Raw genomic sequence first — 19,701 nt, forward strand, 5'->3', positions numbered from 1 at the left:
CATTAGAAATATAGTTACTGAGGTAGACTAAAAGCAGTTCATTAGAAATATAGTTATTAAGGTAGACTAAAAGCTGGTCATTAGAAATATAGTTATTGAGGTAGACCGAAAGTAGTTCATTAGAAATATAGTTATTGAGATAGACTGAAAGCAGGTCATTAGAAATATAGTTAAATTTAAATTTTAAATTTAAAATGCACATTCTCCTTCTAAATGAGCTCACGATGAATACGTGAATACGTACATAAAGGAATACAGGAACTCGATCAGTCTCCGTTGTATTATTGAGTCCGTTGCATGATGACTCAAATAACCTTAAACAAGAAATAAAAAAACAGTTAAATCTGCAACATTTGTTCCTCCCCAAAACATTTGTTTCCAGGGTTTTTTATGCATATCGTAACACCAGGGGAGAGGATAAGACCAATGTCCGATTTATGATATTATGCGTTAAATATATTTTAGAAATAAGGGTTGCTTGCAAACTAATACATACCCTGCAAGCTGTCTTCTGAATTGATATTAAGTTCGACGACCCTCCATCTAGTTTTTACTATGTTTGACAAGTGATTGGCCTGCAGCTAGTGTTATGTTGGTTAAGTTGACAAACATGGTGAGCGGTCATTGCCCCCGCGGACACAGGTCAAGGGGAATGACCAAGCGTGTCACCATCGCTGCAAGTCTGCTCATACAAAGACTCATCTCTACCCACCATCGGAATGGACATCTCTGATAGAGTCGCGTGCATCGCTCTGCTGACATACAGTGCAATTGCTGGTAGGTTTCTCATAACTTTCATTGAACATATTTTGCTGAAGCGGTAGTTGTCTTTAATTATTAATGTTAAATATATTCCAGTTTCAGGGGACTTATATGTGTGTTCATAGATCGCGCTTGTTTGACATCAACTGTCTGGCAAAGAAAAGTATACACCTTGAAAATATGAAAATAAAGTGACAAAACCCTTTCCACACCCAATAGAAATCTCTGCATAAGCAGAGCCGATTGTACAATTCCAACTGTATCATTAGCATGTGTTTATGAATCACTATCAAATAGTGATGATACCAGGTGTTCGCGAAACGGTGAGCGTATCCTGCCCCACCCATGGCACCCGTCACAAACACATGCAAAGGCAAGTCAATGACCAAGCGTGTCACTATCACTGCAAGTTTCTTGTTTCTACCATTTTAGCCAAACATGGGTGTATACTTTCTATACCAGGCAGTTGATGTCGATAGAAATAATGAAGCTGTTAGATTTCAAAATGTTGATTTGGGTAAACCAGCCCATCAACCTGACTGGAAATCATACACAACCACATCAGCATCAGTAAATTACTATTAACTCCAACGCGATTTCACAAATATTTTCAGACAGTTTCTGTTGCCATCCGTGAGGACCGCCTCCGTGGTCTAGTGGTAGAGCGTCCGCCCGGAGAGCGGAAGGTCCGGGGTTCGATCCCCGGCCGCGTCATTCCAAAAGACGTTAAAAGATGGTACTTTTTGTTACCCTGTCTGGCGCTCGGCATTAAGGGGCTAAAACAAGGACTGGTCGGCTCGGAGTCAGTATGCTGTGTCTGAGTGGGGTATTCACGTTAAACTGCGGCATGGTACGTCAGTGTGCTAGCACGAAAAAATCGGCATCAGTCCGGACTAGTACAAGCAGCCACACACACACACGTGCATCCCGTCGCTATATAAGTGCAACAATCTTGGACGCGACGTTAAACCCAATTTCACCTCACCTCACCTCACCTCACCTCCACATCCGTGACGTTTCACAGATTAATCTCTGCTATCTGCTCATTGATTCCACCTACCTCCACACAAAGTACACTTGGTCAGGATTCGTCTATTGTCATTTTGTGCACATACTGTTTTCCTGACTGACTCTCTTTTTTCGGCCGTTATTTCAGACAGCATGCAATTCTACATGAAATGTTATTAACATCCATCTAGACCAAAACATTTTTTGTAATTCATGATACATTTCTGCATCATGTACACACATTTGTGTCAACGAACATATCTACATTATAAGAAATCCATTTGAACAATTGCCAGAAGATTATCTGAATTGTATGGGTCACGGTATGCGTGTAAGTGTGTGGCCTCCACTGTGCAGCATACATCAAAAGCAAGGCGACAGTGCGCGTTGTTTGTATTCTCGTGAATTATGGGCAACACTAATTTATCAAACGCATCCTGTGTAGAACGTTATCAACATGTTTACATTAAAATTAACACGTGAGGATATAAATCTCCTTCATGTCGTATTGTTTTCATGGTTTGTGTGTTGACATTAGACGAGGAATATGATGGATGACAATGACAGGAGCATTGTGGCGGGAATATTCTTCTCTCACAAACAAAATGACCAAAAATCTCATGCAAGAAGTAGTCCTTGATGTTTTCGAGAGATATGCAAAATCAAATAATATATGCACTTTTAATGAATAAATTTATTGTTTTGTTTTCAAGAGACCAAACTTTGCGAATAAATTGGAAACACATTAACTAGTTACATGTCACACACTACCTCGTTAAATGCCATACACTAACTGGTTACATGCATTACACTTACTGGTTACATGCCATACACAAACTGGTTACATGCCATACACTAGCTGGTAACATGACATACACTAACTGGTTACATGCCATACACTAGCTGGTAACATGACATACAATAACTGGTTACATGTCATGCACTAACTGGTTACATGCCATACACAAACTGGTTACATGCTATACACTAACTGGTTACATGCCATACACTGACTGGTTACATGCAATACACTAACTGGTTACATGCCGTAAACTTACTGGTTTTATATCATACAATAACTGGTTACATGCAATACACTAACTGGTTACATGTCATACACTGACTGGTTAAATGCCATACACTAACTGGTTACATGCCATACACTGACTGGTTAAATGCCATACACTAACTGGTTACATGCCATACAATGACTGGTTCCATGACATACACTAACTGGTTACATGGCGTACACTTACTGGTTAAATGCGATACACTGACTGGTTACATGTCATACACTAACTGGTTACATGCCATACACTTACTGGTTACAAGCCATACACTGACTGGTTACATGCCATACACTGACTGGTTACAAGCCATACACTGACTGGTTACATGTCATACACTGACTGGTTACATGCCATACACTGGCTGTTTACAAGCCATACACTGACTGGTTACATGTCATACACTGACTAGTTACATGCCATACACAAACTGGTTACATACTATACACTAACTGGTTACATGCCATACACTAACTGGTTACATGCCATACACTAACTGGTTACATGCCATACACTTACTGGTTACATGCCATACACTAACTGATTACATGCCATACACTTACTGGTTACAAGCCATACACTGACTGGTTACAAGCTATACACTAACTGGTTACATGCCATACACTTACTGGTTACATGCCATACACTAACTGATTACATGCCATACACTTACTGGTTACAAGCCATACACTGACTGGTTACATGCTATACACTAACTGGTTACATGCCATACACTAACTGGTTACATGTTATACATCCGTATTTTCATTGTTGCAGGGTGTGAGATGTTCGCCCAACGAGGACTCTATCCCTACCCGTCACTGTTTGGATTTGTGCCACGCCCTCCGGTCCCAAGAAACCCTCTTCCCCGGGACAACCCCCATACACCACGTGCAGATCCACCACCTGCGAACCCTCCTCCAAATACACCCGATGCGAACCCTCCTCCAAATACACCCGATGCGAATCCTCCTCCAAATACACCCGATGCGAATCCTCCTCCAAATACACCTGATGCGAATCCTCCTCCAAATACACCCGATGCGAATCCTCCTCCAAGTACACCCGATGCGAACCCTCCTCCAAGTACACCCGATACGAATCCTGCTAAAAATATACCCGATGCGAATCCTCCTCCAAATACACCCGATGCGAACCCTCCTCCAAGTACACCCGATGCGAATTCTCCTCCAAATATACCAGATGCGAATCCTCCTCCTAATATACCCGATGCGAATCCTCCTCCAACTACACCCGATGCGAACCCTCCTCCAAATACACCAGGTGCGAACCCTCCTCCAAATACACCCGATGCGAAGCCTCCTCCAAATACACCCGATGCGAAGCCTCCTCCAAATACACCCGATGCGAATTCTCCTCCAAATACACCCGATGCGAATCCTCCTCCAAGTACACCCGATGCGAACCCTCCTCCAAGTACACCCGATACGAATCCTGCTCCAAATATACCCGATGCGAATCCTGCTCCAAATACACCCGATGCGAACCCTCCTCCAAGTACACCCGATGCGAATTCTCCTCCAAATATACCAGATGCGTATCCTCCTCCTAATATACCCGATGCGAACCCTCCTCCAACTACACCCGATGCGAATTCTCCTCCAAATATACCAGATGCGAATCCTCCTCCAAGTACACCCGATGCGAATCCTCCTCCAAATACACCCGATGCGAACCCTCCTCCAAATACACCAGATGCGAATCCTCCTCCAAATACACCAGATGCGAACCCTCCTCCTAATACACCAGATGCGAATCCTCCTCCAAATACACCAAATGCGAATCCTCCTCCAAATATACCAGATGCCAACCCTCCTTCATCTAATCCAGATGCGAATCCTCCTCCAAATACACCAGATGCGAACCCTCCTCCAAATACACCCGATGCGAAACCTCCTCCAAATACACCCGATGCGAACCCTCCTCCAAGTACACCCGATGCGAATCCTCCACCAAATATACCAAATGCGAACCTTCCTCCAAGGGCACCCACATCCCCTCCGAATGGCGGAACTACTTACCCTCTATATGGACGAGGTACTCAGAGAGCGTTTTCTCCTTTCCCTGGCCTGTCAGGGTGGGGCAGATTTGTCAACAGATACGTCCCACCTCCGCTACCCCCGGAATCACCAGGCAGCACCCAGAATTCATATACACCGCCCGCACCAACCGACACACCGCTGGACACCCCAGACTTCGTCGAACCACACAGGGAGTGGGTGTACCACTTCAGGCAGACAAACAGAGAACCCTATGCGGAACGCATGGAGAGCACAGGACACGAAATGGCTATACCCAGCAATGTGATGGACAACCTAGTTCCAACTTCTGAAGGCGTAGCAACTGGACAGGAGTCAAAACGAGATCAAGCCAAACGTCATCTTTCATCATCAGTGAATCACCATCTTATAAGCAATGAAGCTCATATCGAAGCATCTTCTGTATCGGATACAATCATCCCTACAGGAGCGCATTTCCTCATGGAATCGTTTCAGGGTATACCGCATACAGAACAAATATTACAGTCGGGTATTGAATTAATCAAAGGCGAAACACACGTTCCGACAACAAAAAGTAAATCATATCCTAGCAGAGAACCAGTATTTCCAAGTTCCAAACCGTCGACTATTCCATCAGAAGAGACGGACCAGAATAATCTTCTTCATGGGGAACCCTTTCTATTGGCAGGGAGATCTCCTGTCATTCGTGAAGTGGATGTGTCATACGCACAAGGCGAACAGGTCAGCGATTGGACCGCAAGAGCACCGTTTGCCGACACAAATCAGCCTTTTCTCTTAGAAGACATTTTGATTTCCTTCTTTAAGACAAGGTACTTTGAAGGTGGAGTGAATACCATGGTGTGATGGTAACGTACAGATCACTACAAGAGCTGTACTCACATTTGAAAGCAGAGAATGTTCATGTAACGTATTTCATAGGCATTTAGAAGTTGGAGTATTAAGTAAGGATAAGAATTTATGAATAAACAACTTCTTTATTGAGTTGGTTTAACACCGCTTTTAACGGTATTCCAGTTGTATCACGGCGTGTCATCTTAATGTGGGAGGAAAGTCCGAAGTGATGCAGGTCTCAGACGTTTACCACTTCGGTGAAACCCACAGCACGGGTGTGGTGCTGACAAACCTAGAAACATAATCGGGCGAACCGGGATTCGAACCCACAAATAATAGGTGCCATCATTTGCTTGATAACGGTGGTAGAACCTACATCAAAACGTCGCTCTTAATTGTAATAAAGAAGTTGTTCACCCATAAATTCTTATCCTTACTTAATCGTCATGTATGTCAGTTCGTGTGTGACAAAAACATAGCCGCCAATGGCCCTTCGACAGGGCGAATAATACACCTGTCAGCCATGTATTTCAACATGTGTACGACCAATCAGTCATGATACCTGGGAGAATCACTGCACAATAACTTGTTAGATGTGGTAGAGGCTTTCCATGCACCTTGTACATTTGACATTGACCTAATGTCAGCACTAAATCGCTATCGTCAACTTTAGGGCATTAAACATGTACATGGGTAGATTGGTTGTATTTTTACTGCGATCAGTAATCGTTAGTTAAGTAGGGGCACGGGTGGCCCAGTCGTCTAAGGCGCCGCTAATCGCTGTTCAGAGTTGCGTCCCTTGGGCACGCCAGGAACCTATGATTGTGGGTTCGAATCCCGGTTCGCCCCGATTATGTTTCTAGGTTTGTCATCACCATACCCGTGCTCGTGGGTTTCACCGAAGTGGTAAACGTCTGAGACCTGCATCACTTCGTGCTTTCCTCCCACATTAAGCTGACACACCGTAATATAACTGGAATACTGTTAAAAGCGGCGTTAAACCCAACTCACCCACACGTTGGTTAAGTATATGAATATAAAAATCAAGGTATGAAGTGCACATGGAAATTGTTTTCTTCTTTCAACTTCCATCAGGAACGAGTTAGTATTTATCGGAGACAAGTACCTACATTACATTAAAATACCCATTATAATAAGCGAAGCAACATTATCTACGTGAGGCACAGCTGAGAACCATGACAACGCCGTAGTCATGGACCAGAGATACTGACCTACCAAGACAGCGTTTGTATGTCCAAGAACGGTACTGCCTCTGTTCTACAAGAAAACAAAACCATTATGCCATACTCTCCACATGTTCTGAGATCCGGGGTAGAATAGGTCTTCAGCAACCCATGCTTGCCGTAAAAGGCGACTTTGCTTGTCGTAAAAGGCGACTAACGGGATCGGGTGGTCAGGCTCGCTGACTTGGTTGATTCATGTCATCGATCCCAATTGCGTGGATCGACGCTCTTGATATTAATCACTGGATTGTCTGGTTCAGACTCGATTATTTACAGACCGCCGCATATATCTGGAATATTGCTGATTGCGGCGTTAAACAATAAACCAACAAACCAACATGTTCTGAACATTTCACGGTACACAACACACCTTCCTTTCGCGAACACCGTTGTCATGACGGATTTTCAGTGATCTTATTTATATAATTTCACCAGCAGTTTGCCCATTACGCCTCATGGAATCTAAAGATACTCGAGACTGGCGTTGGCGTTTCCTATTTCCTTGATGATCATTCTCTCGAGTACCTCTGGTCTGGCTTGTGTAGCAGACGCTGACAGTGGAGATAAATGTGAAACTTGTTTCATTGCAGGATTTCATATCCGTGGTCCAGTGGTAGAGCGTCTGCCCGCAGAGCGGAAGGTCCGGGGTTCGATCCCCAGCCGTGTCATACCAAAAGACGTTAAAAGATGGTACTTGTTGTTATCCTGTCTTGCGCCGGTATTAAGGGGCTAAAACAAGGACTGGTCGGCTCGGAGTCAGTATACGGTGTCTGAGTGGGGTATTCATGTTAAACTGCGGCATGGTATCTCAGTGAGCTAGCACTATAAATCTGCATCAGTCCGGACTAGTACAAGCAGCCACACACACAAACACACACAAACACACACCCACACCCACACACACACACACACACACACACACACACACACACACACACACACACACACACACACACGTGCATGCACGTCGCTATATCAGTGCAATAATCTTGGACGCGACGTTAAACCCAATTTCACCTGACCTCACATATGTGTAGATATAAACGTCATCGGAATGATGCACCATGTGTCAACTGAGCTGTCTAACATCGTGGATCTATAGCTTCTGTTGCATAATTGTCTGTGTGATGTAGTTCTGCGTGTTCCCCTTGCAGATGTTCATGTATATAGCATGGCATATGTTGTCACTCACGCCCGACGCTTTGAATTAAAAAGAGAGTTTGCATGTAGAGTTGCAATAGAGTTTTAGCTTTTTATGATTTTTGACATCTCTCAAAATACATCACAATTCATCATGCTGGTATGTAATTGATGTTCTTGCCTTCTGCAACATATGTCCCACTTGATAAACGTGACCAAGCCCTACAACATGCACCACAAATAACCTGTATTCACGAATATGAACTGTTAACTTCTTCCGGCCGTGTGAACAACAAAATAACTTTGTTGGATAAAAATAGTTCAAGTATTTACGAAACAATAGCTAATCTAATTGAATTAACTCTCATCGTTTAAATCTACAATTACAATGTCCAACACAAGGAGGTTATCTGCATATGTGAGTGAGTGAGTGAGTGAGTGAGTGAGTGAGTGAGTGAGTGAGTGAGTACGTCTACTACTATTAATAATAATGGTATGTGCATTTTTAATGCGCCAGATTACATTATTATTATTAGTAGTAGTAGTGTTGTTGTTGTTGTTGTTGTTGTTGTTATTATTATTATTATTTATTATTACCCCGGCCAATAGATCAGTGTGCACTTGAGTTTCATTCTCAGCTCCCTGGGGAGTATGTAACCCAAAATGCCCGTGTTGCGCTAGAAGGTTAACAGCCACAGAGGCACATTTCTAACAAAGTCACTTGCCTCAGGAGACACCACATGTGTTACATGTGTTTCAGTGTGGGGCAGGACCGAAGCCCTAGAAACTCTCAGGAGTCAAGCTGCTGAACGTGGTCACCCATCCACCTCCTCTCCGAGACCGACGCTGCATAACTTCGCCTGATTTGTGACCTGTGCGCCTCGCACAGAACCACGTGCCACCAAGTATAGTACATCACAGAAAATAAATATTTGTTCATTTAAAACAATTTACAAGAAACACAGTAACAGCCAAAAATAAGGCAAAGACCAACACGTGTTCTCTTAAGTGAACATTTAATGTCAATCACACTGATCTTTGTCCAAGGTAAAACACAGTTTTAAAGATTACCGCATCACTTTTCTTCTCCTTTAACACCGACCGCCTCCGTGGTCTAATGGTAGAGCGTCCGCCTGGAGAGCGGAAGGTCCGTGGTTCGATCTCCGACCGCGTCATACCAAAAGACGTTAAAAGGTGGTACTTGTTGTTACCCTGTCTGGCGCTCGGCATTAAGGGGCTAAAACAAGGACTGGTCGGCTCTGAGTCAGTATACTGTGTCCGAGTGGGGTATTCATGTTAAACTGCGGCATGGTATCTCAGTGAGCTAGCACTATAAATCGGCATCAGTCCAGACTAGTACAAGCAGCCACGCATACATGTACATGCACGTCGCTATATAAGTGCAATAATATTAGACGCGACGTTAAACCCCATTTCACCTCACCTCCTTTAACACCAAATCCGACGATGTTTTTCTGGTGTTCTCGTGGCGAAGTAGTATTGAGCACGCAGATATCAATAATGTTTATGTGTGTGGGAAAAAGTCTCAGTTGATTAATTACTCGTCAAAATTATCTTAAAAACGATAAAGTGTTGAAACAACGTAATATGGACTGTCACAGCACATTTACTGCATACAATCACCGTGTCAAACAAGACACTTAATGATCCAGGTCAAGCAAAGATCATGTCATCAAAGACGTCGTGATTTTTAGTGCGGCGATATCCCAATCACCTGCCACGAGCGAGATACGTTTATGAAGGGACTTCTGAAGAACTCAAGCTCTGAGGTCGGGCACAGTTCATTTTGGTGGAAATCGCCTAGTGGTGGGTATATAAAGAGGCAGCGCACAATGTGTTTGGTACCTCTCCAGGAACACAATCAGCAGCGTAGAAATGATACGCCATCTCGTCTTTTCCTGCGTGGTTTGTCTGTGGGTGGCAGGTAAGTCCTACCGTATTCCTAGAGAGTGAGGGCGTTGGGGTAGCCTTGTTGTTGAAGTTGTCGCTCGTCACGCAGAAGATCCGGGTTCGATTCCCATATGGGTACAATGTGTGAAGCCCATTTCCTGTGTCCCCTGCTGCGATATTGCTGGAATGTTGCTAAAAGCGGCGTAAAACAATTCTCACTCACTCCTTGACAGTGGCGGATCCAGGTGGAGAGTCAGTTGGTCCGACCTATCCCTCTTTAAAAATGCATATAAACTCCAATGACTGAATTTAAAAAGGCCAAGTATAATGAAGATTAAAATTCAAAAGGTGACACCCCTACCCTCCACTGAAGAGTAACTAACTGTAAAATTCCTTAACAAAAACCTGGATCCATCTCTTATAGATTATAATTGGTTTTCAGCAACCCATTTTCGTCGAAAGAGGCGACTTTCCTTGTCGTAAGAGGCGACTTTCCTTGTCGTAAGAGGCGATCGTAACGCGATCGGATGGTCAGGCTCGCTGACTCTGTTGATGCATTGTATCCCAATTGCGTATATCGATGCTCATAATGTCAATCACTGGATTGTCTGGTCCAGACTTCATTAGTTATGGATACCATCATACAGCTGGAATGTTGCTGAGTGCGGTTCGGTGACTTGTTTGTTTGCAGTGTTAGACATTGCTCATAAAAGTAACCCCTGACGCAAAAACTGACGCAAACAAGAAATAGCTATTCGATATGGGTATCATAATTATGTTTCGAACCTTAAATTTTCAATGTTTCGGCGAGTCTTTTTCAGTCACTTAACATTTGTAATTTTTTGGCTAAATCAAGTATACTTTCTTTTGCCTGTCAGTTTGGATGAGACATTCTGTCCAAATCGTAAGCATATTATCATTTGTAATCATTGGGCTATATATAACTGGCTCTTTGATTACAATAGCTGGAGATGGATGGTTAGAAATTGCGATTTGGTCGCCGTACCCAAGGGGTAGATCGATGCTTATAATCTCAAACACATGTTTCCGTTGGGGACACTGAAGGGAGTCAAGTCCGGCCTTGTCCTTGTTAGGAACCCTGCGGGGAGTCTCTGTCCTTGTTGGGAACCCTACAGGGAGTCTATGTCCTTGTTGGGAACCCTACAGGGAGTCTATGTCCTTGTTGGGAACCCTGCGGGGAGTCTCTGTCCTTGTCGGGAACCCTGCGGGGAGTCTCTGTCCTTGTTGGGAACCCTGCGGGGAGTCTCTGTCCTTGTCGGGAACCCTGCGGGGAGTCTCTGTCCTTGTTGGGAACCCTGCTGTTATCAAGCAAGTTTCAGTGTACGTTCTAACATCGTTATCAAGCAAGTTTCAGTGTACGTTCTAACATCGTTATCAAGCAAGTTTCAGTGTACGTTCTAACATCGTTATCAAGCAAGTTTCTGTGTACGTTCTAACATCGTTATCAAGCAAGTTTCTGTGTAGGTTCTAACATCGTTATCAAGCAAGTTTCTGTGTAGGTTCTAACATCGTTATCAAGCAAGTTTCAGTGTAGGTTCTAACATCGTTATCAAGCAAGTTTCAGTGTACGTTCTAACATCGTTATCAAGCAAGTTTCGGTGTAGGTTCTAACATCGTTATCAAGCAAGTTTCAGTGTACGTTCTAACATCGTTATCAAGCAAGTTTCAGTGTACGTTCTAACATCGTTATCAAGCAAGTTTCGGTCTACGTTCTAACATCGTTATCAAGCAAGTTTCAGTGTAGGTTCTAACATCGTTATCAAGCAAGTTTCAGTGTAGGTTCTAACATCGTTATCAAGCAAGTTTCTGTGTAGGTTCTAACATCGTTATCAAGCATGTTTCAGTGTACGTTCTAACATCGTTATCAAACAAGTTTCAGTGTACGTTCTAACATCGTTATCAAACAAGTTTCTGTGTAGGTTCTAACATCGTTATCAAGCAAGTTTCAGTGTACGTTCTAACATCGTTATCAAGCAAGTTTCAGTGTAGGTTCTAACATCGTTATCAAGCAAGTTTCAGTGTAGGTTCTAACATCGTTATCAAGCAAGTTTCTGTGTAGGTTTTAACATCGTTATCAAGCATGTTTCAGTGTACGTTCTAACATCGTTATCAAGCAAGTTTCAGTGTACGTTCTAACATCGTTATCAAGCAAGTTTCTGTGTAGGTTCTAACATCGTTATCAAGCAAGTTTCAGTGTACGTTCTAACATCGTTATCAAGCAAGTTTCAGTGTAGGTTCTAACATCGTTATCAAGCAAGTTTCAGTGTACGTTCTAACATCGTTATCAAGCAAGTTTCGGTGTAGGTTCTAACATCGTTATCAAGCAAGTTTCGGTGTAGGTTCTAACATCGTTATCAAGCAAGTTTCGGTGTAAGTTCTAACATCGTTATCAAGCAAGTTTCAGAGTACGTTCTAACATCGTTATCAAGCAAGTTTCGGTGTAAATTCTAACATCGTTATCAAGCAAGTTTCGGTGTAGGTTCTAACATCGTTATCAAGCAAGTGATAACATACTTGATAACGGTGTTAGAACCTACACGGAAACGTCACTTCTAATTGTAATAAAGAAGTTGTTCATCCTCATAGCTGATCCTTACTATGATACATCACTGCAAGATTAAAACGGAACCACGTTCTTTATTTAGGCACAGGGTGTCAGAGCTCGTCAACTACATCCACAGCAACGTCATCGACCGTGGCCGACGTCACGCAGGCAACCAGTACAAGATACAGCGTGACGACACAAAGCACGGTTCCAACATGGGGTACAACAACGACATCGTCGCCTCCACCTGACACGACATCGTCGCCTCCACCTGACATGACATCGTCAACTCCACCTGACACGACATCGTCACCTCCACCTGACACGACATCGTCAACTCCACCTGACACGACATCGTCAACTCCACCTGAGGTGCATCTTCCATATATTAGCATTGGATCGCTCCAAGTCAGTCCCTCTGGTACGGATGTGCAAACCCGAACAGGTGAACTAGCTAGAAGTTACTACGGGTATGATGACATTCAACCACCAATCACCGACCAATCAGGGATGTATAGTAATAGTCAGCCACCAATCACCGACCAATCAGTGATGTATAGTAACAGTCAACCATCAATCACCGACCAATCAGGGATGTATAGTAACAGCCAACCACCAATCACCGACCAATCAGGGGTGTATAGTAACAGTCAACCTCCAATCACCGACCAATCAGGGATGTATGGTAACAGTCAACCACCAATCACCGACCAATCAGGGACGTATAGCAACAGTCAACCACCAATCACCGACAATTCAGCGATGTATAGTAACAGTCAACCTCCAATCACCGACCAATCAGGGATGTATAGTAACAGTCAACCACCAATTACCGACAATTCAGCGATGTATAGTAACAGTCAACCACCAATTACAGACCAATCAGTGATGTATAGTAACAGTCAACCACCAATCACCGACCAATCAGTGATGTATAGTAACAGTCAACCAACAATCACCGACCAATCAGCGATGTATAGTAACAGTCAACCACCAATTACCGACCAATCAGGGATGTATAGTAACAGTCAACCAACAATCACCGACAATTCAGCGATGTATAGTAACAGTCAACCACCAATCACCGACCAATCAGTGACGTATAGTAACAGTCAATCACCAATCACCGACAATTCAGTGATGTATATTAACAGCCAACCACCAATCACCTACCAATCAGGGATGTATAGTAACAGTCAAACGCAATTAACAGACAATTCAGCGATGTATAGTAACAGCCAACCACCAATCACCGACCAATCAGGGATGTATAGTAACAGCCAACCACCAATCACCGACAATTCAGCGATGTATAGTAACAGTCAACCTCCAATCACCGACCAATCAGGGATGTTTAGTAACAGTCAACCACCAATCACCGACCAATCAGTGATGTATAGTAACAGTCAACCACCAATCACCGACAATTCAGCGATGTATAGTAACAGTCAACCACCAATCACCGACCAATCAGGGATGTATAGTAACAGTCAACTACCAATCACCGACAATTCAGCGATGTATAGTAACAGTCAACCACCAATCACCGACCAATCAGCGATGTTTAGTAACAGCCAACCACCAATCACCGACCAATCAGTGATGTATAGTAACAGCCAACCACCAATCACCGACAACTCAGTGACGTATAGTAACAGTCAACCACCAATCACCGACAATTCAGCGATGTATAGTAACAGTCAACCGCCAATCACCGACAATTCAGTGATGTATAGTAACAGTCAACCACCAATCACCGACAATTCAGTGATGTATAGTAACAGCCAACCACCAATCACCGACCAATCAGGGATGTATAGTAACAGCCAACCACCAATCACCGACAATTCAGCGATGTATAGTTACAGTCAACCTCCAATCACCGACCAATCAGCGATGTTTAGTAACAGCCAACCACCAATCACCGACCAATCAGTGATGTATAGTAACAGCCAACCACCAATCACCGACAACTCAGGGACGTATAGTAACAGTCAACCACCAATCACCGACAATTCAGCAATGTATATTAACAGTCAACCGCCAATCACCGACAATTCAGTGATGTATAGTAACAGTCAACCACCAATCACCGACAATTCAGTGATGTATAGTAACAGACAACCACCAATCACCGACCAATCAGGGATGTATAGTAACAGCCAACCACCAATCACCGACAATTCAGCGATGTATAGTAACAGTCAACCACCAATCACCGACCAATCAGGGATGTTTAGTAACAGTCAACCACCAATCACCGACCAATCAGTGATGTATAGTAACAGTCAACCACCAATCACCGACAATTCAGCGATGTATAGTAACAGTCAACCACCAATCACCGACCAATCAGGGATGTATAGTAACAGTCAACTACCAATCACCGACAATTCAGCGATGTATAGTAACAGTCAACCACCAATCACCGACCAATCAGCGATGTTTAGTAACAGCCAACCACCAATCACCGACCAATCAGTGATGTATAGTAACAGCCAACCACCAATCACCGACAACTCAGTGACGTATAGTAACAGTCAACCACCAATCACCGACAATTCAGCGATGTTTAGTAACAGCCAACCACCAATCACCGACCAATCAGGGATGTATAGTAACAGCCAACCACCAATCACCGACAACTCAGTGACGTATAGTAACAGTCAACCACCAATCACCGACAACTCAGTGACGTATAGTAACAGTCAACCACCAATTACCGACAATTCCGCGGCGTATAGTAACAGTCAACCACCAATCACAGACAAATCAGGGATATATAGTAACAGCCAACCACCAATCACCGACCATTCAGCGACGTTTAGTAAAAGTCAACCACCAATCACCGACAAATCAGGGATGTATAGTAACAGTCAACCACAATTCACAGACAATTCAGTGATGTATAGTAACTCTATTCCCAGCAAGCCGGTAAGCCAGTACCCAGATAAAGGACATTATGACACAAGGAAACTGGACGATGGGAAGTACACAAGCACATATACTAGCGGGCAGAGTGCGGATGGGCCAATTAATACGGAGACATATGCCAATGTCGTTGGACCTACGTTGGCAACCAGGAGTATAGGGTCACCAGGGACGACAAATACACCAACTTTCCTCGCTAAGTCAGGATCATATTCACCCAACAAGATACCAATTCCTGGAAATTACCCTTCCAGGTCATTGCAAAATGGAACTTCCGAGGCCAAAGATACTGGGACAGTTACTAAACTTGGAACCATTGATGATCCTACTGAAACTGACCCTGTTGGAGTTCACCGAACACGGAATGGTGATACATCTGTGGCTGTCGGGAGAAATACACCACCACGATACAATTCAACAAGGGTAGCAGCACTCATACAGGCCCTTCTACCATCGTCCATTTCAGTCCTGAAGCTGGCGGTGACTCATCCTCTTCCATATGGTGCAACGGATTCTCACAGTCCACATGCACCTGCACAAAGAGTTCCTGCCTATAGAAGTCCTTCTCAGCAAGCACCTTCACAAAGGGTTCCTGTCTACAGAAGTCCTTCTCAACAAGCACCTGTCAAAAGAGTTCCTGCCTACAGAAGTCCTTCTCAACAAGCACCTGCACAAAGGGTTCCTGTCTACAGAAGTCCTTCTCAACAAGCACCTGCACAAAGAGCCCCTGCCTACAGACCTCCTCTTCAAAAAGCACCTACACAAAGTGTTCCTGCCTACAGAACTCCTTCACAACAAGCACCTACACAAAGTGTTCCTGCCTATAGAACTCATCCTCAAAAAGCACCTGCACAACGATTTCCTGCCCATAGAATACCTTCTCAACAAGCACCTGCACAAAGATTTCCTGCCAATAGAACTCCTTCTCAACAAGCACCTTCACAAAGAGTTCCTGTTTATAGAACTCTTCCTCAAAGAGCACCTACACAAAGCGTTCCTGTCTATAGAACTTCTCCTCAAAAAGCACCTGCACAAAGAGTTCCTGCCTATAGAACTTCTCCTCAAAATGCACCTGCACAAAGAGCCCCTGCCTACAGACCTCCTCCTCAAAAAGCACCAACACAAAGTGTTCCTGCCTACAGAACTCCTTCTCAACAAGCACCTTCACAAAGAGTTCCCGTTTATAGAACTCATCCTCAAAAAGCACCTACACAAAGTGTTCCTGCCTATAGAGCTCCTCAAAAAGCACCTTCACAAAGTGTTCCTGTCTATAGAGCTCCTTCTCAACAACCACCTGTACGGTCTGCCCCTATGCCAAGAACTCCTTCTCAACGAGCAAATACACAAACATTCCCTATCCAAAAAGCTCCAGTCCACGTCGGACAAGCATCTTATGGCAGAACTACTTTAACGTCAAGTTATACCAAACGCCCTAACAAATCGAATACATCTCCGAAATTATCAGCTATAAAAACACATGCATCTAATTACATTCAAGGTCCAAAAGCAAGTGGACATGTCGCTCCTCAGCGAAAGATATCCGAGCAGTCACGGACATCTATCTACAGAGCACAACAACCAAACTACGTACATAAACAAGTCCTCCCATCGACCAACAGATGGACATGGCAAGCAGCACAAAGAGCCCCATCAGTAAGGCAACAAGCATCGCCCCTTAAGAACATGATGAATCCTTCTCACAAATCGGGGGGGTTCGGGGTTTCAGGAAACATGGTACTTCCTCCCTCTCCCCTTGGTTCTCTGCTACAGTATGCTTCCAATACAAGTCATCCACAACAAGCAGCATCTGCAACCAGATCTCCATCTCCACTGGACTTCATGATGCGGCTTATCGAGGTTGTGAGCAGGATTAAGGCAGCCCGATCCCTTGACTGCAAGACGGTGCCTGAGCTGATGGGGCTGGATCATCTAGCCCTCTTCCCTATGAGCTGTGATGACAGGTGCCCGCCCATGATGACGTGTAGGAAGGCGGGTCATGTTGCCTTCTGTTGTCCCCTGCCAGGTAATTATATGTAACATATATTGTTGTCAAATAAGATTAAAAAGGGCGGGTTCAATTAATGATAGCAAGAATCACTTACGCCGTTCTTATTCCTTTGAATAACGCAAAATCTAAATATGAATATTAAGATTAGTATTGTTGTTTGTTTGTTTTTTGGTTTTTTTTGTTGTTTTTTTTGTTGTTTTGTTTTTTTGTTTTTTTGGGGGGGTCGCTAAAACAGGCACTCCATATAGGTCTATAGTTGTATTGTGTCGCAATGTGACTCGTCTAGGAACATTAACTAATGTCATATTGTGACTTCTATGGGAACATTAGCTAATCTTGCTATGCGTCTTTTCCAGGAAAATAACCTAATGTCGCCATGTGACCTCTCGACGAACATAGATTAATGTTACATTGTGACTTCTCTAGGAAAATAACCTGTCGCGATGTGACTTCTCTAGGAACATTAACTAATGTCATATTGTGACTTCTATGGGAACATTAGCTAATCTTGCTATGCGTCTTTTCCAGGAAAATAACCTAATGTCGCCATGTGACCTCTCGACGAACATAAATTAATGTTACATTGTGACTTTTCCAGGAACATTAACTAATGTCCTCATGTGACTTCTCTAGGAAAATAATGACGACATGTGACTATCATTTAGCGCCGAACGGGAAGTCCGCCTTTGTGTCACCACACTTTCAGTTACAATCAACAACGGCAACAATTCACACGCGCACAGGCATTTCTTATATCTGTATAGTTTCTAAAATGATCGTTTTATATATTTTTTTAGTGACAGACAACTTGATCCGGGTGAAGGCATACGCGGAGAGAATGGAGCTCTTGGTGAATCAGTAACCCCGAACAAGAAACCAACGTCCCGATATCAGAGAAAGGCTATTTCACAGTGGACTATCACGACTTGACTCAGAATCTCTGCCGAGTCCATGGGCGTGTTATCTGGGTTTTCATGAGGCGTTAATAGTGTTATATTGTGTCGTAGGACACATGCATATGTACCCTGTATTGTGTTTTGTTTAGGTATTCTGTGTGGAGATGGCTAGTTAATAAAGTTGGAAAGCAATCATGGTGTGTTTGGTTCCTTAAGTTGGATCAATGAACTTCAACTACAAGACGAATTGTCACTAGAGAATATAGAGGGAAAAACGTCATGAAAAATGGTCTATTGCCACGGTATTTTAATACGTCAGAAAACAGTCAGTTTGGGCTAACATATTGCATCGATGAAATAATGCAAACTCATTTTATTTATCAACCTTTGTGTTATTTCCCACAACAATTCAAGCATTCGAATCTCAACAAATACTACCATGGACTTCAATGTAATAAAATTAGTGATACGCCAACATTTGCAGCACACAGACATCTTTGACAGGCCTTTACCAATGATCTATAGATCTATAGTAAGTATACATCCGTGCCTTTTCAAATATTTTAAGAAGAAATAACGTTCAATGATGATAAAACAACTGATTTTAAATGTTACTTTTTTTATCAAAATTAAAGTTGTATCTGCATATTTAAATTTATATTATTTTTTTTTAGAAATAGGCCACATGAACATCTACCATGCATCTATTAAGCACTCAGTTACTCTGTTGCAATATACATACCACTCATCATACTTTGAAAATAAGAGATTTACCCATATTATTCTGCCCCTTATAACATTTGTCCCACCATTGGGTGCTCCGAGTCATCACAGGTGTTGATCCATCATTTCTTACAGAATTCTGATACTCATGCTCTTAAAATAGTAGTATATTACAGAGATTTGTCCCAACAAACAACAAATCATACTGACTACCCCACAAAATGTGTATGATGCATAAATAGATCTAAATCATATTTTTATCTTCTTGTTTTAGTAACATTATATTTATTTTAATGTCGACAAATTATTTCCCATACAAACCCACACACTACCCTGCCGTATCTAAGTATCCTGATTTTCATTCAACAGTACTTCAAGACACCTGTGGTATAAAGTATATTTTGCAGATATTATTATCATATAGCAAATATGAATTTAGAAAGTTTATCTTAAAATTTTCTGATGATTAAATAGTGCAAATTGAACCCCACAGTCCTTCCATGAAGATAAATTGATTAATTTATGTTATTTGTTTTTGCATATCACAGATTATACTTACATATGTTACAGTC

At 42.9% G+C, this 19,701-nt stretch overlaps 2 protein-coding genes across 2 annotated transcripts; both read left to right on the plus strand.

Moving 5' to 3' along the window:
- The first annotated feature begins 656 nt into the window (after positions 1-656).
- Positions 657-16,776, plus strand: LOC124113517 (flocculation protein FLO11-like). Its single transcript, XM_048401866.1, has 5 exons — positions 657-777; positions 3,615-5,354; positions 12,672-15,869; positions 16,024-16,628; positions 16,735-16,776. The coding sequence occupies exons 1-5, from the start codon at positions 720-722 to the stop codon at positions 16,774-16,776; spliced, it is 5,643 nt and encodes a 1,880-aa protein (XP_048257823.1). The 5' UTR covers positions 657-719.
- Positions 16,722-18,529, plus strand: LOC124113522. Its single transcript, XM_046473907.2, has 2 exons — positions 16,722-17,525; positions 18,308-18,529. Exons 1-2 carry the CDS (start codon positions 16,814-16,816, stop codon positions 18,370-18,372), a joined length of 777 nt encoding a protein of 258 aa, XP_046329863.2. The 5' UTR covers positions 16,722-16,813; the 3' UTR covers positions 18,373-18,529.
- Positions 18,530-19,701: the final 1,172 nt, after the last annotated feature.

Source organism: Haliotis rufescens, unplaced genomic scaffold, assembly GCF_023055435.1.
Source record: "Haliotis rufescens isolate VD_foot unplaced genomic scaffold, xgHalRufe1.0.p SCAF_24, whole genome shotgun sequence".
NCBI classification, from domain to species: domain Eukaryota; kingdom Metazoa; phylum Mollusca; class Gastropoda; order Lepetellida; family Haliotidae; genus Haliotis; species Haliotis rufescens.

Excerpts from the sequence above, each read along its gene's own strand:
- LOC124113517 (XM_048401866.1), top strand. The coding sequence starts at position 720 with ATGGACATCTCTGATAGAGTCGCGTGCATCGCTCTGCTGACATACAGT. Across the intron at positions 5,355-12,671 it reads CCTCATGGAATCGTTTCAGG|GCACAGGGTGTCAGAGCTCG; the intron begins GTATACCGCATA and ends TTCTTTATTTAG. Across the intron at positions 15,870-16,023 it reads AGTTCACCGAACACGGAATG|TCCACATGCACCTGCACAAA; the intron begins GTGATACATCTG and ends GGATTCTCACAG.
- LOC124113522 (XM_046473907.2), top strand. The coding sequence starts at position 16,814 with ATGCCAAGAACTCCTTCTCAACGAGCAAATACACAAACATTCCCTATC. Across the intron at positions 17,526-18,307 it reads CTTCTGTTGTCCCCTGCCAG|TGACAGACAACTTGATCCGG; the intron begins GTAATTATATGT and ends ATATTTTTTTAG.